The sequence below is a fragment of the Cotesia typhae genome, unplaced genomic scaffold, assembly GCF_013202065.1.
Source record: "Cotesia typhae breed Kobodo isofemale line unplaced genomic scaffold, CoteBio_Ctyphae scaffold_152, whole genome shotgun sequence".
Lineage (NCBI taxonomy): Eukaryota > Metazoa > Arthropoda > Insecta > Hymenoptera > Braconidae > Cotesia > Cotesia typhae.
The window spans coordinates 5,409,802-5,433,873 of record NW_027423776.1 but is presented as its reverse complement, the minus strand read 5'-3'; the positions used below and the strand labels follow the sequence as shown (position 1 = coordinate 5,433,873).

The window sequence follows — 24,072 nt, the reverse complement described above, 5'->3', positions numbered from 1 at the left end:
ATAATATTTAACCACAATTTTAATTCTAATGAGTTATTTAATTTTGAAAAAAAATTTTTAATTATTTAAATCATCTACAAATTTTGAATGAAAAATTGTTGAAATAAAAAAAAAAATAATTTTTTTGAAAACGTCAAATTTTGAATTTGAAAAAATTTTTTTTACTTCCAAAAAACATTTTGACATTTTTTATTTATTCGCATTATCCTTTAAAAAAAAATTCTGTCGACGCCAATGGATTTAGAGTGAGTTTAAAAAGAATTGGGGGTATAGACAGAAAAAATAATAGAGCATGTGTTCGATACAGAATACACGACCGGAAGGGGTGAATAAGACAAGAATGGACCCCATTCAAAAGTATTTTGGTGATTGTGTGTAATTCATATAATATACCCGTTATCCAGATGTTTATTCAAATTATTCTTTATTTTTTTTCAAATATAAAAAAAATAATAATTCCTTGCCTTTGTCTTTGAATAAAAATAATTATTTTCTAATCTAAAAAAATCATCAGTATAATTGAGGATAATTATAGGCAAAAAAAAATAATTATTCAAACACATGTTTTTTTTGTCGCATTAAAATTTTTTCAAACTTGGACTTCGGATTTCTATCTTTATGCTTAGCATATGATGCATTTGTACTCCAGATGCAGGACATGATGCAATACTGCAACGCTGCATGTACATACATTCTTATTATGATTATTACTATATTTGTATGCAATGAGAATTATTTATAAAACAGTGTAAAAACATAATGAAGTGTAATAAATAAATCTCGGGACAATAAACGCTAAAAATAAAAGTATTAATGGGGCGCTAAAACGTTTTAATAATTTAGTGGGTATAAATCTTACTTATGCAAATATATATATGTATATTATATATAATATACATTAAAAACTAAAGCGAGTTGTCACGATGAAATTGATAAGTTAATGATAATAATGTTATATATTTAAATGCTGTAAGTTTATTCAACTGCTCAGAATTTAATTAACATAATTAGGCCATCAAAATAAATATAGATATTTTATTGTTTTTTTTTCTATCACATGATAATCGAGAAATTTTTTTATTTAAGAAAATTTGATAAATAATTAAATGTATTTTATCAAATAACTCTTAATTTTTTTTTTCGAAAAAATCAAAATAGTTGGATAATTTATTAAAACATTTTGTTTAAATTTACAAAAAATAAATCATAGAATTTTTTTTTTAATAAAAAAAATTAATTAAAAATACACTTCAGAGACCTTTATTATTTTTTCATGTTAATTTTAATAATAAAATAATATTTTTAATTAATTATCAATTCTATAATATTAATGATTTTATATAGTAGCGATTTATTTGACGAAAAAAATAATTAAAATAAACAATAATTCACTTAGGAAAATTAATACAATGTCTTCATTAATAAAATCTGTCATTAAATGACCACGAAGAAAAATAATCATCAATATTTCTTCACTCAACTGAATAAATAAACAATTTATAATAAAATTTCGCAACAAAATTTTGCAATTATTAATTAACAACTATTAATATTAAAAAAATTTTTTAGCAAAATTTTTTTTATATTTTTTAGGTCACCGTGAGCGTTCGTCCTTTCTCTTTCGCCGGTGGGTTCAAGGTTAACAATAATGGTAAGGAATGTAAATCTCTATATACATATATATATATCCAGCCTTCTCGATTCTTTACATCTACATCTAAGTATAAGAAACACCCAAAAATTTTCGTGTATTTTAACGAGCTTATCCCCAAAACCGAAAACGGTCGGTATGTATTATTCGGATACTCTACAGCCATACAAACTCAGAAATAGAGACCTAAGCTACAAACCAGACCCTCCGGATTCCAGATGCACCAGACCTTCCATTCCCAGACTTGAAACAGCCTAAAAAAAAGAAAAAACATTTTTCTTAGCTGCGTCAAGAGAATAAGAAGTACGAGTAGGAGGGCCCCATGAAAACCTGTGACTTGTGACTTAAGTCACGTACCCGGTTGCATCAGAAAGATCGTTTAGTTTTTTCTTTGTGAGTCTTTCGGGTCTTGACTTTTCCCTTCTATTTTCGAAATGACATTTGGAAATTTATTTGACACATATGGGCGCCGCTTACACTCCAGGTCTGGTCAGCAAACTGTTATTTTAACACTGCGGTATATTATTTTATACTCACTATATATTAATACTTGTATTATAGTAATTATTACTCACATCTCACGTCGATTGTTGACAGTAAATAAACAATGGATAAATTTACATTGCTTTATTTGAATGGTATATTATTGTCCTCTACTAGTGTAGGAATATATATGTATATTATATGAAGGAACATTACAAATAGACTGAAATCGTTGGTCAATATTTGATAGGATTCGGTCTGGAAGATTTATGGTGTCAGTTGTCAAATAATCGATGATTAATAATTTTGAATTTTTTGTCTTAGTTGGCTTACATTGAAAGGGAAGTGGAATTTTTTATGTACATGAAATTTAATTTTAATTGCAATAATTCAATTAATAAGTATTAAACTTTTGATACATTAAAAAAAATTTGGAGTAATTTAATCTAGGCAAAAAAAAATCTTATCTAATTTTCTTTACAAAATTAGTTGTCTTAAAAAGTAACTTTCGATCAAACTGACTCATAGATGAATAAAAATTGACTTGTTACCTTGAATTGAATAAAATTTATAGGGAAAAATGTATCAGTTTAAAAATTTTTCTTCTTAATTCGACAAAGAAATTTTTCCAATTTTATTAAAATATTTTAAAAATATTAGATAAAAAATTAAAAATTTAATCTTAAAATATTTTAATAATAAAAAAAAAATAAACAAAGTCAATTTCAATTGAAAAGATTTTAAAATAAAAGCCAATTTACGATCTACTAAAATTTAATAGACAATAAACTCAAAATAACACCTATATTAATCCCTCCGGTCAATTAATTTCCAAAGCAACAAAAACAGCAACAAGTTAATTTCAAGGGACATTAATCTTGCCATAAAAAAGAATTTTTGGGATTCTTCCGGGCTTTCTCATGGTCACTCTGTCATTGAACCATAGACCACGTATGCCGAATCACGTACCACTACATACCACACATGAAACCAGTTATATAATTTCTTCTCTAGTATAAATAAAAATATATAGAAAATTCCCTGTTAGATTCTTCCTCTGACTCCAAACTCACGCTCTAAAATATCTAACATTAATATCTTTGATCAACAATCAACAAGTATTCAATGATTAACCCATTCTTCATCTTCATCCTTAGCTTCTCAAAGTTGATTGACATGAGTTGAGAGGCACTGAGGATGCCCAAGCTCAATTATGAGTTATGAATAATGACAACTGCTACGTCATTCTCTTTTTTTTTTTATTTAGTTATATTATATTATATTATTATATTAGATTCTTCTTATATTATCCACATCTTGTCCTTCCTCCGTCGTCATTATTCGTAATCACTACTGCCATCACTTAACCCATATTATGTATACATGTATATATAATACATACATACTTTATAATACCCTTCAGCCAGCGAATAGAAGTAGAGATAGGAGCGAAAAGAATATAAATGCCGAATGCTAATGACAATAATAAAAATAAAAAAAAAATAAATGGAGATTCACATGACTGGATTCTTCAATAATTTACATAATTCTCAAAACTAGACGCACGTTTCTGATGAAATAAAAGTAAAAATTACTACTGGGTTTTTTTTTTTTATGGGTTACGTGTCGCCTTATCGAATAGAACCGATAACATAGAAAGTCAAATTTGTCGAGTGATACACGTCAAGTACGAGGTATTATTTTCAGCGTAGTATCTATGTTTGCATGAAATGACTTTCAATGAAATCCAATGCTATCTAAAATCTTTCAAATAAAAGTTTCTATTTTATTTTTGTAAAAACTAAGAAAATTGAATTGACATTACCTACTGTATCGATAAGTCACGTAATTTTAAAAACAAAGCTTTTTATTTTTTTATTCACCACAATGCAAGATAAAAAAAAAAGTGGCGCCATTGAATTTACACAATATTTATTATAATAGTACATTATATTAATTTACATTCAATCGCTGAGCTAATATTTGATAAAACTGTTGTACATTTATTCTCTATCGTTTGAATAAATAATAAATATACATATGAATTTCCGTGATACTTTTCATAAATCAAATGAAATTAATAGACGGAGATATAATTGTTTGTTGGCAATACGCGTGCTTAACAATAATGTTGTAAAAAAATTATAAAAATTTTCTAAAGAAATTTTTTGTTTGCCATCACACCTCCCACTCGGAACTTTAAGCGTAATTTTTAGGATATTGAATTAATTAGTTAGTCCGAGAATAATTAGATATCCTGGTTAACCCTCGTCATAGTATGGTACTATAAATCTAAAATGTGACATGGATTTAATTTAGTTTCTAAATATAATAAATAAAATAGGCTGCTATTGTCGGGTCACTTTATTTCGGTGTAGTTTAATCTACAACTTTTAGAAACTTCGATCATTTTATTTAATGGCGGGATGTCTTCACAAATTTATTTAGATATTGATGATTAAGACTTCTCATTTATTTCACCCTCGTATTTCAAGCAGGGGGTTAATGGAAGAAGAGTAATAAGATATTTTACTGATAAATGCTTGAATTGATATCAATTGAATTATAATTAAATTATATTTATTTATTTGATGAATGATTGTTGAAATTTTTTTTTTTTTAATTACGGAATTTTATTTAAATATATTCGTATTAATTTATTAAATAATTAATGATCGTTCTACTAAAAATTTTTTTAATTGTAAAAATATATTCATATTCATAAAAAAATAATTTAAAAAAATCTCAGTCTTAAAATTAAATTTAAATTATATCAAGGTTAATGTCAAAGTTGAAAAAAAATTTTCTGATCTTTGTTGAAGTATTTAATCTTTTTTTTTTTTATGCTAATAATTTTTCTTTTAATTGTCAGAATATATTCATGGTAAATAAAAAAAAATTACATTAACTACGAACTCGCAGTTACAAAATCCGATTGCGGTTATCTCAAGTTTATCCAAATACTTTCCAAATTTCAAATGAAAGCCCTTTGAACATTTTCCAGATGACATAGTACTCAAGTACCTGAAATTTACGTCCACAATATGAAATCATAAAATATATAGCCTCGAGCCTCGAGATTTATTCTAAAGCTCAGTAGCCGTAATATAAGCTGCGTACTGTATTCAATAATATTTATTTACCAGATTTGAAGCAAAGCAACGAGTCAAATTGAACTGGAATGTCAAGTACCAAAAAAATGAAAGATAATATTTTATAAAACCAGCTGGCTTCCAGATTTCCTTTCGAACTGTAATGTATACGTATATGGAGTTTACAGCCGTCGGAAATGACGTTACGTCTTTAAAATTAAAAATTTCTGTTATGCCTTCTGTTTTCTGTCACGTTTTTCTGGTCGCCTACAACTTAAAACTTATTTCAGCCCTTTGCTTCTATTTTAATTCCAGCAGTATTTTAAGTATCTCCGGAAGTCGTAGATTTAACAGGATAGAGGATACAAAGAAAGAAACGTTTGACACAATGACGAGATGAATCAACACGCGCGTCATGGTCTGTGGTATCGCTCATTTTTCAAATTTTCTCTCGCTGATGCAACCACGCGTCATTTTCTTTATTTCTATTCTTGATTTTGTTTCATCTTTTACTTTGTAAAAATTCTGAAGATAAGCATGGAATGATGCATAGTATTTGTTTTTTATCAGTACATTAGTTTTGTTTGAAACTTTGTTAACTAAACGACCTTTTTTATATTTTTTATGATGGAACTGTTTACGTGGCTTAAGTCACGGGTATTCATAGTATAGGGTCCTCTTAGTTATTCTTATTAGACGTCTTGTTATCTTGACACAGCTGAGAAAAAAATGTTTTTTTTTTTTTTTTTTTTTTTTTTTGGACGAAATTCTATTTAACAAATGGAATAATTTACTTTGATAAATCCCATAGAATAATTAAAAATAAATATTCGATAGTTTTTTTTTCCGACTGAAAATTACTAGTAAAAAATTTTTCTGATATGTTCATATGTGCCTTTATATAATAATTAGTCATATATGGCCACATAAAAAAATTTTTTAACAAGTTATCAATGCAGTAAAAATTTATTAAAATTTTTATAAAAATATACATTGACTTTCCTTGGGAAAAAATTTTTATTTTTATCATCTATTAAAAATATTTTTAGAGTTTATATTGATTGAATTAAAAAAAAAAATTACAACCCAAAGTTTCGTATCAGAAATAAAATGATTAAAAATTTTTTAAAAACTTAAAAAAAAATTTTTGGATAAAAAATTAAACCTGAATGAATATATTTTTATTAAAAAAATTTTTTTAAGTCCAATAAATATGAATCAATTAAGAAAATTATCTTTTACTTAATAAATTTGAAGATAATTGTTTAAAATTTGTTGATTTAAAGTTAAAATTTTCTACATCAATAACAATGACATTGAAAGCCATAAACCTGATATCGCTTAAAAAATGAAAATGACAAAAAGGTCAGAGTATCACTTACAGCATTATAATTTATAATAAAACAAAGTGAGCTCTCTCGTTTCCGAGATCATGTAATCTGAGTTCCGCCGGACAATAATTCCGATTCGCTCCAGCGGTCGGTTTGTATGTAAACGACAGTACAGAGTAACAGAGAATATGCAGGACGAGGTCGTTATTAAATCGGGTGCCGAGCAATCAGCGGAGGCGTTGTGCTCGTTAATCAGCAACGATGCTTTCATACACTCGGGTACCTTAATACCCCATTATGCATGTATTATAAATAATTACTCCTCATATATATATAACGTATGTATATACGAATATTATTATTAATACACGACATACGCTAGATTATAGACCTGCTATTGCTATTGCTGTGACTGTTGAAAGCAAGAAGTCAATGAAATAACCAGTGGCATAATTCAGGGTAAGATAGAGCGGACGAATAGAAATGAGAATTATGCATTATATTAAGTGCTCGAATGATTTAAAGCGACCATTTTTTAACACTTCTATAAACTAGCCACTAGATTACATATAACTCGTTACTAAACCGTCTATCATCATATCTCGGCTCAATAACCAGCTTTATTTAATATCTCATTACACCTTGAATTGACTTTTATTTTATTCCCGACAACAGTCGATGATTTCATTATCAATCATTCTTTCAATTAAACAATCAATGCTCTGTAAATAATTCGCTGAGTTGTTTAATTTATTTTCTTCGACTTTTATTCACTTCAATGAAAAATTAATCAATGAAAATTCCTGAAGTAAATTATTTAATTTTTTTTTTAATGAATGAGAGAATTTTTTAATTGGCTACAACACGTTTAAAATTTTAATTTAAGTTACAATTAAAAAAAAGGAATGTTAAAATTTAAATTACGCGCAGTTACTGACGACATCTATGTACGTCATATCTCGTATTGCCAAAATTTTTAACTAATAATTTTTTCATTAATTTTAGTAATAAAAATACAAAATTTCAATTGAAGTAATCCACTGTATAACTATCAGCATAAAATTCTAATTATTTAAAATAGTCTTTCGATTAAATCAGAAATATAATAAAGAAAATCTAGTAATTGAACAAAAAAAAAATTTTTTTTAATTGTTAAAAGTGATAATTGATAAAAATTCTATTTAAAAACTCAATTAATTGATATTTCTTGCGTGGTTAGTCATGAGTATTTGCTCTCAAAGTTTTCTTTCAAACAATAATTGAGTAAAGAGTCAAAGACACTTGGTACAGAACACGTTATTTAAAACTTGACATTATATTACTTTTCTCGTGATAAACAAATATATTTAAGCTCACGCATGCCTCCAGTCACGCAATACTCATCATCACGTGTATACACATAACAGTTATAAGTGGGAATACAAAATGCATCAATGAAACACTTCCTATTATGTACGTTTTATGTATAGAGGATTCACTACTGACTAATGACACTAATATAACCGTGTCAAGTGCCCTAACAAGTGTCTTGTAAGGGATTCAACTCACTCACTCTTCTTATATTTATTTTATTTTATACATGTACATGTGATTTTTATTGTATTTAGTTTGCTAAATTGTTTCACTCGATTATCACTTAGCGTTCTGCATACATTAAACATAAATAGCCGTGACGAATCAATTTTTAAACTCTTATTTTCAAATCTCCAGTTGATATTAATCAGATAAAATTTGCTTATGCTAAATACTAAATTTGTTGTGCAATACTCTTATTTATCGAGATGTTTTTTTCATTCCATATCATTATAATAAATAATCATTAATAGTGGTATAATTAAATTTATTTATATATAAGAATTTTAAATTGGGTTGTCATTTTTATGTCAATGCCAAAACTAAAAAAATTTCCCATGTATTTTTTTGTTTTATTATTAAATTACTTATTCAATTTTTGAAAAAAAAATAAATTTAAAAAAATCGGGAGTGAATTTTACTTCGCATTCATTCCCATCACTCAAAGTACCGGAATGAAGTAATCAAACACTCCGCGTATGGAATGAATCTAGAGTTTTTTTTCAACGAAGTGATCTCGAGATAATTCTGGAGTGAATCTGGATTTTAATCCGAGTACTTATCAGAGTTCTTAGATTTAAATAAATTTTATATTAAAATAATTTAAATAAAATTTTATTTTATTTTAAATAAATTTTAGATTTAACTAATTTTATATGCCAAATTTTTTTTGCCGAATCTTATTTAATAAAATTTAAACTTAACATCTTTGACACTAAATAATTTTTTTTGATTATCAAAAATTAGATTTAAAAAAATTCTTATAAAATTAAATTGTAGTTTTCATGTTTTAGTAGATTAATTAATAGTAAAAAGTTGATTTATAAAAAAATACAAATTATATAACCGCTCTCCAAAAATAAAACTCATGATAATGAAAATGAATAATGATTGATGATAAAAATAATAAATAACCAGCATTCGTTTGGTGTGATAAATACACCGATATAGATACGATGATACTATTAAATAAAATTAATAAAACTCTCCACATACTGAGCGAAGTTCAATATATTAATATACATCGATGTTGGTATTAATGTTTGTAATCCGAGTACTGGCACGAGTCTTGCGATATAGACTTTCAAGTCTACGAGTTAGTAAAATAAAAATTATATTTAATTAAATGAAATGAAAGGATCGAGTGCCATGGAAGGAGTAATCGTAGTATTTGTAGTATATGTATTTATAGAAGAACATATGAATAGTCTATAGTAAATAGTATGTAGTACGGAGTATATAGAAATGGTGTGTACTATAATACTACGGATGCTTGCGCAATATAAGGAATACCGTTTTCTTGTGATCACACGCTTTATATCGCGACACTAGAAATTTATTAGAAATTTATTTTTACTTTAAATTTTATTGTCAATTTTACATTAATTTTACTATTCTACAAGAGAATTTTATTTTTTTTCCAACAAATGTTCACATCAATAATTTTTTTATGTCAAAATTTTACTAATGAAAATCGTTAAAATTGAAAAAACTTTATTCATTACAAACTAATTTTTAAAATTATTCTTATAAATACTTATACTTATATGCCTGCAGAACTTTTCCCAGCCCATTTCGACGTTCTCAGTACAGGCTACATAAAAGTTATCCGACTTATAAGTACAATTTCCTGTAGCAGTCAAGTCATGCAACTGAAAATTCCTCGCGAGTCACTTATCGAACTTGTATAATCTTGTATAATCTCTTTCAACGACAGTACTTATACAGTTGACAGCTCGCGGATACAGTAGATAATCATAAAAATAATAATAATAATAATACTATACAAAAATTATTCGTAGAAATAAAAGACTAATATTATAAAAATAAAAATTCTTCGTGAAAATTACACAAAAAATAATACAATAATCCTTAATAGAATGTACACAAAATTAGAATTTACTTATTAAAGTCATAAAAATATATCATATAAAAATCTATTCAAATATTACATAAACAACTTTGATGGAAAATTCAATCCTGTAAAAAAAAAGTATCTTATGATTTTTTAATATTTTTGATGTATAATCTCTGAGTCAAAATTTCAATTCTAAATTAACTCAGTTCCGCTAGAATTCGCGTAATGTATTACGCAAAGGACTATGTCTTTAATTTAAAATTGATATTCTGGACGAAATATCAAAGATATCGAAAAAATGATAAGTATAACTGCGATAGAGAATTGAATTCTCTCCAAAAAATTTCTTTTGTGATTTTTTTTATATCTACAATATTTAAGCTAGAATTTCCAAAACTTTCTGCATAATTACAACATCTCATTATTCTGTATAACTAAAAAAAATAAATGCAAAAGACTAGATTTAAACAAAACACCAAAAGAGTACACCAACGCATCGCGTTCAAGGTGTGCAAAAATAATTTTGACCATTCTCAACTTAAGTATTTATTTAAGCTTGTTTGAGAGGTTCATGTTCAGGTGACAAACTCTTCAACTGTCTCAACCGTTCAGCTTTTCTTTCCTCCAAATCATAGGCCAGCTTTTCTAAAAGTTCTTTGAAGACATAGTTGTCCAAATTTTTGGCAAGGTAGTAGAGGAAGAGCCAGTCTCCGTAGTAGTAATCGTGGGTCAGTTTCAGAACATTCCAGGGGTTGTATTTTCCGGGACAGGCTACGGAAAATATGTAACGATTGAACGCGATGCTTCTATAAATAAAAATCAACATGATAGATGATATTAATTTAATGACTAAAATTAATAAAAAATGTAAATGAACATAAGTAAATTACCTTGAGTGTAATAACATGGTTAGCATCCGCCAGACGAGGCCAAGGCCCGTGACGATAACTAATATGATGAACCAAAACCATAGAAAAATGTAGATTTTTTCATTAATGATGTTGAGTGCCATAACGCAGAGTGCGTCATGTTGCTGGATCGTTCCGGAGGGACCGTATTTGTGAAATGTACACTTCGTTACCTTGGGAAATACAATATCGAGTGGTGTCATTTTATCACCCGGCGAGTGCTCGAATTGTGTCGTCGTGAGACCTAGATCCAGGAATGCGCCACCCAGAAATGCATCCGTTATGTAAATTTGCGCGAGTACGTTCGTGAAATTTATTAACTCGCAAAAACTCATGTAGTACGCCCAGGGGCGGTTTATGTGCAGCCGGTTCAAAAATGCGTTTCTTATCTGCTGGATTTTCTCGTCCCGGTCCCGTTTTGAGGGTATCGTTCTTCCACCCTCTAGCTCTGTTTTCTCCTCGTGGAGGGCTAAAGTCGCTAGGTGGAGGCCTGAGACCAGTGCCTTCATTCGACCACCTGAAATTTCGAAAATTGAATTTGAATTTTTGATGCTTGGAACTTTGGATTTTTACTCCAAAATTAATCCAAATAATTTTACAAATTTTTATAAACTTAAAACCTACCCATGAAAAAATTTTCCAATATTACCTGACAAGTCTAAAAAAATATATAAAGACATGAAAATTGGCCATATAAAAAAATTTTTTCACATTTAATTGATTTTAAAAATTCAAAAAATTTTTTTTCAAAATAATTCAAACACTGGATTTTTAAAAATCAACAATAAAATCTTTTATAACTATGAACTTTATAATTTTTTATGAAAATTTTTGAATAAAAAATTTTGACTTCTGAAAAAACATAAAAAAAAATGATTTAGAACATTTGAAATTAAAAAAAAAATTTTTTTTAGCTTAAAAATCATTTCTATAAATATCGAGGTAGTCATAACAGTAAACAATAAATTTGGTTAAACGATAAATTATAATATCCGGTGAATTTGTCATGAATAATTTTTGTCAGTACAATCAATAAAAAACTAATTGAAAATGAATCATGTTCAGATAACAATTGAATCACTCCTGAATTATTAAAACTCCAATCGGTATTATTTCGCTTAAAATAAAAATACCATGAATAGAACACATTGAATGTCTATAGAATAAAAATCTAATTTGATCAGACATAAAAATAGTGAATTTTTACAATAGTACCTTCTGCGTTTCTCCAAAGATAACGCGGAATATAAAAAAGCAGCGCTTGGAAAAATAACACAAACGGAACCCACTGATAATAAACGTGGTGCGTGATTTCATCGTCTTTGGTGAATGGTCCAACACCTGGGTGAGGTATGTGTCCCAGTTCGACTAGTGTTTTATTCATGTGCTTAGACTGTAAAACAAAAACAGCTATAAAGAGAACAGAACCGATAAATAATAAACAAACATTTTTATTTATACTTATAGATTTTAATGACTTTGTCACAGTTACTGATCGTAAACTTTTAACATACTAATTATCAGTCATACTTACAACAGTGTACGTCGACGTGAAAAAACAAAACGTATCCACCACATTGCTCGGTAACGATCCTTTGTCAATGATACATCTTTTAAAAAATAACAATTACGGATTTTTATTGGTCAATTGTTTCAATTTAACTTATACTTTGATCTCAAATTTATTTTTTAGTGACTTTTACCGAGTAAATAATAATTAATTCAAGGAAATTTATTTTTCATTATTTTTAGCATATCCTTGATATCTTTTATTAAAAATTGTGGAATATTTATTCTTAATTAACTTCCAAACTTATTTTTCAATCTCAATAAAATAACTTTAAAATTCAAAAATTAAAAATTTTTTTTTTCAATCATATAAAATTTTTTTATCTAAAATTTTTCATTCAAAATTCTTCCAAAAATTCAAATTTTTAAAAAAATTGTTTCTAAATTTATTAAAATGTCTAAATTTTTATTAAAAATAAATTTAAGTAAAAAAAGAAATCACACACTTAATATGTTCGCCAAAAAATTGCCGTGCAGAAACAAGTAAGGAACCACTGACAAGTATTAAAAAAGTAGCACGATAGTGAAGCCGAAAAACTGAAAAAAAAGAAGGCAAAAAAAATTAAAAATTAAGATTAATAAAAAAAGTTTTGATTAAACAAAAAAATAGCAATAATTGTTACTAATTATTATTATAAATTATAATTGATGAAATAAAATGAAATAATAATTCCCACGGCATTGGAATAGAACCTCGAACTTATATCAAGCCGGTTAATTGAACTCATGTGTCGTATTTTTCTAATCAATTCCAATTCTGAATTAATTGTTTTAAGTAGGTCGTGACTTGGCTGCGAATAGAAATAATATACTTAAACATATTATACAGTTAGGTACATTGTGTAATCATCGCAACCAAAACCAATACCGTGCGTAAACACATATTATTATTTACACATGTGTTATATTTTTTGAAAAAGTTTAAACTTAGTAATTAAATTTAAATTCTATTGATTACGTAAGAAAATTTTTTAAATTTAATTAAAATTCACCAATATTGTCGATCACTGCGTTGTCCTCGGTGTATTTCAACTTGAGATGATCCTTGAGAACGGAAAATGTTCCGAGAATGGAAGCCATTTTTTTTTCTATGTGTACACAAGCAAACAAATATGTATTTATTGTTAACAACAAACAATTTTGGTAGACCTGGATCTAAGCTCGCGTGAGTTCCCACTGACTGTTAAAGTCTTTAATAAAACGGTCGTATTCTTATCACTAAAAATTTAACTTAACTGTGTATCTATACTTACGCGGGTTGTGCAAGATACAACCAAACACGTCTTTTACTAGAAGAAATATAATATAAATGATGGATTGGGAGGGATAACATTACGAAGCCTTCTTTTTTGTTTTATTCCTTTAGATAGCTCCTGATAACAATAGATAAACAACTGAATAAGAATCTTCGCTTATTAAATTTATTTTTGCGCTTATATTTTCACAAATATTTAGATTTCAGTTAAATTTTTTATTTTTTTTTAAAATTGATTCAAAAATTTTTAATAGTAATAATAAAATTAGTTTAACGCAGAAAATATTTTTAAAAACAAAAATGAAGATTTAAAAAACTTCAATTATTTTAATTATTATTATTTTTAAATATCTTTTTTATGAGTTTTCATTTTTTTAACTCAATATTCTTTAAGATGGATTGAAAATTTTTTAAAAGCGATATGAAAACTGAAAAAATTTTGCTTAACACACAAAAAATAATTTCTAAATAAAATAAGGACTTTCAAAACTTTAATTATTAATTTTTTTAATGTACGTAATCAAAAATTTTTTAATCATTTATGAATAATCAAACTACGTATTACAAAGATAAAAAAATACGTTCATTAATTCTATAAAAAATTATCAACTAATCTGAACTAATTAATAATCATTCGTCATCACTAATTACTCACGTATACGCATTAAAATAATGAATAATCGAAAGTAAAATTAAAATAAGAACACTTTATTTCAAAACAAAAAATAATAATCTTATATTAAGTCGTCAAACAATAAGTAATTAATGACAAATTGGTCATTATAAATAATAGATTAATAAACTCGATTTAATTCCGTCTGACATAAATCAACACAAATATATTTTTTTATCTTAAGTACATGATGATAAAACATATTTTTCCTACTTTCATTTAATATAATAAGAATGATCTTGGAATAACCGTATTTTTCGTTATCACCTCCACGATTTACTTATATTATTATATTCTCAAAATTTTATACCACATCCGACAAGTTTCTCTTTTTCTATTTTTTTTTCATTTTGTATTACGTAAATGATAAGCGCCGATTCAGTGCCACAGAATTAACTTTTTGTCTACATAAATATTTAGTTTACTATCCAATAAATCATCTTATTTGTACAATCTTGTTTTCTCAATATCTTACCACGTTTTTTGTAATAATCTCATTATTAACTAATCAATTATTGTTGATTAATGATCACGGATTTTGATAATGTTGTTCACATACTCACCAATAAAAATATTTTATTTACTCTGTAGTTTGTAGTTGTATTACATAAAATTATAAATTAAAGTACTTAATTCAGAGATGACTAAAAATTTCTTAGAGCCTTGATAACAATAATTTATTTAATGTGTAGTGTAATAAAAATATTACACTTTATCGCTTTATTTTTATTATTTATTTAAAAGTCAACGCACAAATAATCTTTCATAATATTGAATGTTAATAAATGTAAAGTCTATTTTAAAAATTCACTTAAAAATAAAATACCATCACTGTCATCGAGTTTCTAAATTCAATACATTAAATATTAAATCTAAGAACTTGTATTAAAAAAATTTAATATCATGTAATCTGATGGAAATTTTTTCACTTTAGATGAGTTTTTTATTTTTTTGATTTGACTCCTAATTTTATACCAGACGAATTTATTAAAAAATTCAAAATAAACTAGTGATCTTTTAAAATGTAAAATGTCAAGTAACTTTTCTTATTTCTCACAGAAAAAGACAGTAACTAAACCGAGAAAAACTCGAGATTTACATTTATAAATTTTTCTGTCACTAAAAATCAAGCTTTAAAAATGACCTGAAAACTAGAGACTTTTATTTAAGAGAAAAGAATTTTCGAGATTTAGATTTAGAGGTGTGATTTCTTCTGATAAGTGATACCGGTTTTGATTCAAAAGTTATGTGATAAAAAATAAAGAGATGAAAACTTTTAACTTTTGAAATATAAAATTTAATTTTTATTAGACCAAAATTCAAAAGATTTTTTAACTTATTTTCTCATTTAATTATTAAAATTTTTTTCAAGCATTATTTAAAAATTATCATGAGTAATACACGTATATCACAATCAATAAATTGACTAACATCTTCTCAAGTAGATAAACAAACTTGACTTATTTATTTATTTTTTTTTATATATATTGTACTCTCTATTGGGGCTACCAGATACTACAGTAATGTTATTTATTTCTATACAAGTCACAAATAAAAATTTTAAAATACAGTACATGGCAAAAAAAAATCGATATGTTCACAAAAAAAAATTGTTCTTAAAGTTAATTTTTTTGACTCGAAAAAAAATTTAGACAAATAAAAATTTACAACGATAATCTTTTACTAATATAATAAAAAATTAATCAACAAAAATTTCAAGCTATAAATTACCCTAAAATTAAATTAATTTAAAATTAAAAATTCGAATGGAGCGACTATTCAAATGACAGTCTGATACCTCTGGCTATCATTAAAATAAAAACCAAATAAAACTCGTGAATAATTCAGAATAAAATTTCAATGACTAAAAATAACATTAAATAGATGTAAATCTGATTACTATTCCAATCTCTCCGCTAAAACAACCTGTGAATAATAGAATGTCTGTCACTCTATGTACTTCTTCTACATACTTAGAACATACTCCTGAACTAGAGAATCGGCATAAATCCCAAGCACAAATGAAAACAACCAACATCAACATTTGATTGTATTGGTGTCATTGAAGTCACCAGCGAGACCCATATAAATTAAGTTCTTCAGTAATGGTGTAAGTAAACAAGTATAAGTATATATTTATATTATAAAAGATGTTCCTGTACCGCGTTGATCGCGTCGTATCGTTACCCAGTAAAGTACAGTATATATAAGGACTTTGACCGGACATTGCCCCCGTATATGCCGTCCGCGGTCGTGCAACCACGCGGACATTCTTGTTCCAAAGTAAAGGGTCGCTTCGTTCTCCTCTATCTCATCATCTACCTCCTCGCCTACGCCATTTACGTTCTTGATTTCATTCTCTATTTACATATGTAATAACAATTAAAAAAAAAAAATAATAATAATAATGAGAATAATCGGGATACTCAAATGCTGCCGAGAATTCTTCTTTTTCTCTTGTAGATATTAATACAAATACTAATACTTTCTGTAGTTCCAGTATATTTTATATTTTGTCCCTTCAGTTCCTACCTAGACATATTCTCCACCTGAATGATCTCACTCCCATATTATTAATATCATCGGCTTATATTAATATTACCAACACGCCAATCCCTTTACCTTTACCTTTATTCTTCTTCTTCTCCTCATTCTTATCCTTATTCTTTTTCTTCTATTGGTAGGTGGTAGTAGTTCAGCTGAAATTCCGCTTATTTTTTAAACATTAATTTCTTACATTTTTTAATCGAATATGAAGCTCTAGCTAGAGCTCTGCTTCAATATTTTATGTTGCGTCTAAATATAGCGAAGCTGATAAAATTGCCCGCTCAGGTAGAAATTTAGCTAAACTAGAAAAAAAAAAAAAATACGAGGTACCTTCTGCTCGGCGATCAACCGCTTTAAAATAAACTCGGTCGGTATATTCATGATGCACATGCCTTTGTATGCTTCACATGCTCAATGAGTTTTTTTTTTTTAATTAACATTGATTTTTTACGTTTTTCAGGGTATTGATATAGATTTTGTTTTTTATTTTCTTGGTAATCATTAACTATAATCAAACTGAAAAATTATTTTTGTATATTAAAAAAAAGTTCTAAGTAAAATATTATATTGGACAATTTTAATGAAAAATTTTGAGCTTAAAAATCAAAATTGATTAAAATTTACAATTTTCAAAATTATAAAAAACAACAGTGTAATAAAATATGTTATTTTATGAATAGTTAAAAATATTTTTAACATCCAAATTGCAATAAAATAATTTCACACATTTTCTAAAATAATAGAAAAGTATTCAATGAAATTTTTTAACGCGAAAAATTACATAAAAATTATGTAACCATAAAAATAATAAAAAATTCAATCAAAATCTCTAAAATGCATGACTTGAAAGTAGAATCACGTAATCGACCCCTCGACCTAGTCATTGAAGCATGACTGAAGGTCAATCTGCTTCATGGACCCCCGATAAATTTTATAACCGCTCTGTAATTGAAAAATTATTTTCAGCGATAATAATGTTCCCGCTAAATATATTACTACTACATACACTTATTCTAAATACAGTAAAAGGATGGGAAGAAAATTTACAGCATATAATAAATAAGAATAATTTTTTCTATACTAGTATACTAGGCGTTTTATTTGATTTCTAATCACTTTGCTTTGTTCTATTCATATCATCTTCATATCATATCAACAAACTTTCTTTCTCCTTAAGCACTGTACAATTCGTATTTCTTTATTAACAATCTATTACTTTATTGTCATTATTACACCAGATATAATTATTTTATTTCGTCAATACAATTTTATAAAATACTCAATTCGCAAAAAAATAAAATTTTATTACAATAATAAATTTACAATATTTATCAATTATCAATCATCGATTATTTATTTTTATTACAGAAAAAATATTACGCTTTTGTTTAACAGTTTTTTTTAAATTAATTTTTTATTAAAAGTTGAAGTCTTATATAAGATTATTATATATTTTAAAAACAATTGACAATTATCGTTGACTCTATCACATTGATTTGCTCAAGTACAGATTTACACAATCTGAGCACGCTATATTTTATCACTACATTTATTTATCGGAAAGTTACGATGACATTATCATATATTTTTATACCTATGATAATATTAATTAATAATAATAATATAATAATAATTAATATATTTACTATTCTAAATTTCATAACAATTCCAAAAATTGGTCCCTTAATTCTCAAGTGATAGAAAAATTAATACATATATATATAAATTGGCAGTCTTATTTTGAGCTAAAATTTATTAATTGCCAATTTAGTAGCAAGTTAACAAGAATCAAAATGTCGCGAGTGAAAAAAAAGAAAGAAATAATAATTATTATTTAATATGATATAAAATATATTTAATATTTATATATATTTATTATTTATTGTTGCTATTGTTTGCTGAGTCTTAAAATCTGGCTTGATTATTCATTATTAAATAATGATAGTTATTTATTTAATTACTAATAAAATTTATAATAATTATATATGTATAGGCAAAATAGGCAGCTAATAATAAACTGCAATAATCCCGATTTTATTATTTAATACATTTTTTTTTATTTTTATTTTTTTAATTTTTAATCTTAGAAAAATTTAATGAGGACGGTTAAATGCAGAGGCAGTTTTATTATCAGGCATGAAGATGATGTTCAATTATTTTATGATTCATTTATTTTATATATTTTATTATAAGAGATTAAATATTTCACTACCCTGGAATGAATTTTTTATGTCTTTTTTAGATTATTATTATTTATTTATTATATCTACAAATTTTAACATAGATTTTTATTTTTTTGTTTAAGGCTTTTTAATAATACTTAAGTTTGGTGTGTTAAAATTTAACAACTAACATTTTTTGTGCGTTGGAATTATTAAAAATTTGAGAAAAAAAATTTTTTTTTAAATTATACTCAAAAATATAATTTTCTGTGAGTCAATTAAAAAAAAAAATTTTTGTAATAATTTATCAAAAAAAAAAAAAAAAATTATAGACGTCCACCCACCAAACTTCAGTAATAAAAAAAAAAAAAAAAAAAAAGAACCTCAACAAAAAAAAAATTTATTTACTGAAATAAATTGAAAAATTGTCAGATCAGTATTAATTATAATTAATAATTAATTACTAAGTGTAATAGCTGTAAAAAAGATACTTATTACAGTTGGTAGAATGGAAGTAATGCTATCGGGAGGACGGCGTCAATTTATTTAAATATAAATTAGTTAGTGATGTTAATTTCCGAGTTACATTTATAAAAAAATATCATATAAATTACAACTACAAAGTTTTCGATCGATCAATTTTGTTGTATTTTTTAGTTGTGTTTGAATAAGTGTGTAGAGTGTAAAGTATGCCGGTGTATGCTCAGGTATCTGAACAAAAAAGCATACCGATGAACAAAGGTATCGGCATGTGGTACAAGTCGTTATTTTATTCAGTATATTGTCTCGTACCCTTGAACTTTCACTATTTCCTTATTGTAGTAAGACTACAATACTATTATTACTATTGTTCACGTGTCTGTTTTTCTATTTAGAGTCTGGGGATTTATAATATATTTTAGGAAACAATTGTTCAAATAGATTTCATTCGTGCTAGAAAATTTTATCGATTGAAAATTACTATTTGACAATTATTATTTCCTTATCTAAAAAATTTCTTGATCTTCAAATTTACTGATCAATTCTTGGTAAAAAAATTTTTCAACAGACTCAACAATTTTTATCTATAAAAAAAAAAATTAAATATTAATCAAACAATTAAAAACTTGCTCTTCAATTTTATAAAAATTATATCGCAAATTTTAAATTCTTAAAAAAAATTAACATTACTAAAATTAAAAAAAAAAATTGTTTACTCATTTAAAAAATTAAAATAAATTCAAAAATTATTTTAAAAATTCCTTCTAATATTAAAAAAAAATCCCAACCCGGCTTACAAAATCAATTATAAAAAAAAACTCCAGCGAAACGATCTATAAAAAAACTAAAGATACATTACAAACTCCGACCATATCGAATCCCGCTAATTTGAAGGGCAAAGCAATCTCCAAAGTAGAATAATAAGAAAAGTACCGTGCAGATCAAAGGCACTCACAAGACTTAAGAAGAAAAAAAAAACAGCAATGGCAAAAAAAAATTCCGACGCCGTCCGCCTCTTATCACACAATTAGAGTCGCCGCGACCTAAATTGTCATAATATAAAATCTTATTAAAATTAAAAACAACCCTTCTTCTCAAAATCAAATATTATTACCAAATCTAAATTCGGGCCGCGACAAACGTCCAATCATATAAATAAAATCATTTTCATAATCTCGTATTATTATTATAATTTTAACTCCCTTATTCTAAAGTCTTCTAGCCCTAAACACTCTCTTTTCCCTCGAATCTCGTGGCCAGATCGGTAATCAGCTGCTTGAACACCAAAGGATCGATATTCTTTCCCAATTGGTAAAGAACAAACCAGTCTCCGATCTGGAATCTGTTGGATATCGTCTGGATTTCGCTCTGGGAAGAAATGCGAGACCTGGCGCGAAGAATCATCAGCCTCAATTTTGGAAGAAGAACAACCGCCAGACGATAAAGAAGACTCAGTCCGCTGATCACCGACAGGATGATGAACCAGAACCAGAGGAACACGTAGATCTTCTCATTTACGATGTTCAGGGGAAGAACGCAGAGTCCATCAAACTTCTGGACCGTTCCTGATGCTCCGTATTTGTGGAACGTGCACTTGGTTACTTTCGGAAAAACCCTGGCCATTGGATCTTCTCTTTCTTCGGGCTCCATCTCGGTGAACCTCACGACATCTCGTCCGTAAGTGGTGAACTCTCCGTCCAAAAAGTAGTCCATGAAGTAGATCTGCCCCACGACGTTGACGAAATTGAGAATCTCGCAGAAGAAGAACCTGTAGGCGTACAAATTCTGCGTGTGCAGATTAGTCCTGAAGTAGTCGACCAGAAGTTTGCTGCGTTCAGTTTTGCTGGAGTCGGTGACGATCGGGCAGTTCAGGTCCAGGACGAGCATCTTTAGCCTGCCGTTCTCCCAGGTCTTCCAGAGGTACCGCGGAACGTAGAACAGTATCGCCTGGAAAAATAGGGCAAAGCACACCCACTGGTAATATTTGTGGTACTTAACTTTGTCGGTGCCTTCGACATGACTCGCGACTCCCTGCTGGACCACGTCTCTGCCGATAATTCCGAACCGATCCGGAACCGTGAAGGTTGAGTAGATCCAGCAGTAGGTGTCCATCACGTTCAACGGAATTTCGTCGACGATACAGTCGATCGGGTCCCCGATGTACTGCCGGGAGGTCACGAGCAGGGAGAACGCGATCAGTAGGATCACCGTTCCTTTGTAGTGCAACCGAAATACATTGTTGTCAATGTTCACTTGGTCGAGCTTCAGCAAGCCCCGAACTGATCCGAAAACATCAAACATTGTTTGGTTTATTTATTTTTTCAAAATAAATAAATACTACTTTAAAACTTCACTTGACACTCCGGATTTGAATCCGGTTTCGCGGTTTTTTTCTGCGCAGAACTCCCGATTTTTTCACTTTTTAACCACTCCAATTGGAAAAATTAAAAAAAAATTTTAATTTTTAAATTAATAAAGTACGTAATTTATTTACTTTTTTTTTTTTTTATTTCTATTTTATAAATAATTTGTTTGAAAATGTTGCTCAAAAAAGAAAAGCAGAGAGCGTTCCTCCTCGTGGTTCGCTTGTACGCTCTCGCGATCTACGGGCGTTGGGGACTGAGCGGCTGTCCGATGCGACGGGACTCTCTCCCTCTCGCCTCTCACTATTTTGTCTTTGTCGTGCATTTTTTATTAAAAAGTACTTCTCTCTTGGCGGCATGCAATAAGGATGAGAATGAAACCCCCCGTCATTGTCTTCCCCACTCGCAAGCCCTCGCCCCCCATCATACTCCGCTTTACTTTTCGAACCCCACGTTCAGATTTCCCCCACATTTGCCGCGTTAAAAACCAACAACTCCCGCTTCGGGAGACTCCGGAGGGCTTCGGCAAGATTCGGAGTGATTCGGTTGATATCGGGTGCAAGAAATCGCGAGTGAGCATGCGCAATTGGGGGCTTGTTGCTATGGTAACCATTTTAAGTTTCAGGAGTATAGTATCTGCTGGGTTTATGGTATATTATTATTGCTGGGGATTTCATTGGATAGCTCTTTCTTAATCGGTATCGCTTACTCACTCTTACTCACTGTCATATTCATTGTTTCCGAATAATTCTCATTTGTTACATTATCAAAGTCTCTAAATCGCGGTGCTGGGAATCTTCGGGGTTTTGTTGCTTTTTTTTTTGCGTCTTTACTTGTGGGAAGAAAGTATTGTATAATGAGGGATAAGAGACATCAATCTTTGAAATTTGATACCGACGAATGTATTGTTGATTTTTTTTTTTTTCATATTTTTTTTTTATTTATGCGATAAGTGATCGGTCAAAATTGGAAAAAAATTGTCAGGAAATTCTTAGGGGAACGATGGGAGACTTTATGTTCTTGTATTGGAGAATTTTATGTTCCAATCACGGTGTATATTGAGAAAAAAATAATAAATGAGATCCGGTCGGGAATTAAGTACTTTAGGGCTATGAAAAATTTTATTATCTTGAAAGCTGGAATGGAGCATTGAATAAAATATTTAAAAAATTTTTTAATATTTTTATTTTTTATTTAATAGTTGTAATTTTTTCAAATCGATTTTCTCCGAGATGAATTAAAAAAAAAATAAATTCTAAGCTTTGATTGTTCATCATTTTAATCCGTAAATATGATTAATTATTAATGACGAATGGTTTTTAATTAGATCAAATTTTTTAATATTACCGAATGTATTTTTTATCTTTGTAGTACGTACTTTGATTACTCATTGATAATTAAAATATTTTTTATTACAAACAACATGAAAATTGATTACAATGATTATAATGTTAACTAAACACTATTTTATCTTTTTAAAAAAAACAAATGATACAAATTTTTTCATTTGATGCATAAAAATAATTCTAATAAATTTATCAAAGTTTTTGTGCATCTAAAAGAAAAAATATTTTGTATTGTACATTTTTACGGCGGAACAATACAAAGTAACTTTTATAATTTAATACAACACAATCTGTTGTAAGCAATCACTAATAACAAAATAAGGGGTGTAGGAGAGTAATTTCTCGGAAATGGCATTCTCCCACCAGCCTTTCATTCTGTTAAACATGTAGCGTATATACTATAACATAACATATGCACTGTTGTGTTACTATATACAAGTATTTTATTTGTATTTAGGACGAACTCATTCTATAAGCGATCAACATTTAGTTTGTCGTTTATTTGTAAGCAGCGTCAACGTTTGTATATATGTCGAGGTTAATTAGTCTAAACATTGTTCCCTTTTCGTCTTAATTTTTTCTATTTGCAATATTTTATATCTTTAATATTCTCAAAGTAATTAAATTTTTCATAATTTTTCAACCCTCAAAAATTACATTGTTTTTTTTTCCAAGTTCATAAAAATTAGAAAAATATCAATTTTTAGAAAAATAAAATTTTTTCACTTAATACAAAATTTTTGACATGAAAAACATCAAAATTTATTTTTACAAATTTACAC

The 24,072-nt window shown here is 27.6% G+C and overlaps 2 protein-coding genes and 1 long non-coding RNA gene across 3 annotated transcripts in view; 1 reads left to right on the top strand and 2 right to left on the bottom strand.

Moving 5' to 3' along the window:
• Positions 1-24,072, top strand: part of LOC141536162 (uncharacterized) — a 49,492-nt gene that overhangs the window by 18,758 nt on the left and 6,662 nt on the right. Inside the window, exon 3 of the long non-coding RNA XR_012480695.1 lies at positions 1,594-1,651. This is a non-coding gene — a long non-coding RNA (uncharacterized LOC141536162). The remainder of the gene's footprint in view (positions 1-1,593; positions 1,652-24,072) is intronic.
• Inx7 (innexin 7) lies at positions 9,385-13,734 on the bottom strand. The gene is made up of 6 exons (XM_074255744.1): positions 13,457-13,734; positions 12,911-13,001; positions 12,430-12,505; positions 12,111-12,288; positions 10,878-11,412; positions 9,385-10,793 (listed from the first exon to the last, which is right to left on the bottom strand). Exons 1-6 carry the CDS (start codon positions 13,542-13,544, stop codon positions 10,538-10,540), a joined length of 1,224 nt encoding a protein of 407 aa, XP_074111845.1. The 5' UTR covers positions 13,545-13,734; the 3' UTR covers positions 9,385-10,537.
• On the bottom strand, positions 18,009-22,239 carry Inx2 (innexin 2). The gene has a single exon (XM_074256279.1). It carries the CDS (start codon positions 21,880-21,882, stop codon positions 20,806-20,808), a length of 1,077 nt encoding a protein of 358 aa, XP_074112380.1. The 5' UTR covers positions 21,883-22,239; the 3' UTR covers positions 18,009-20,805.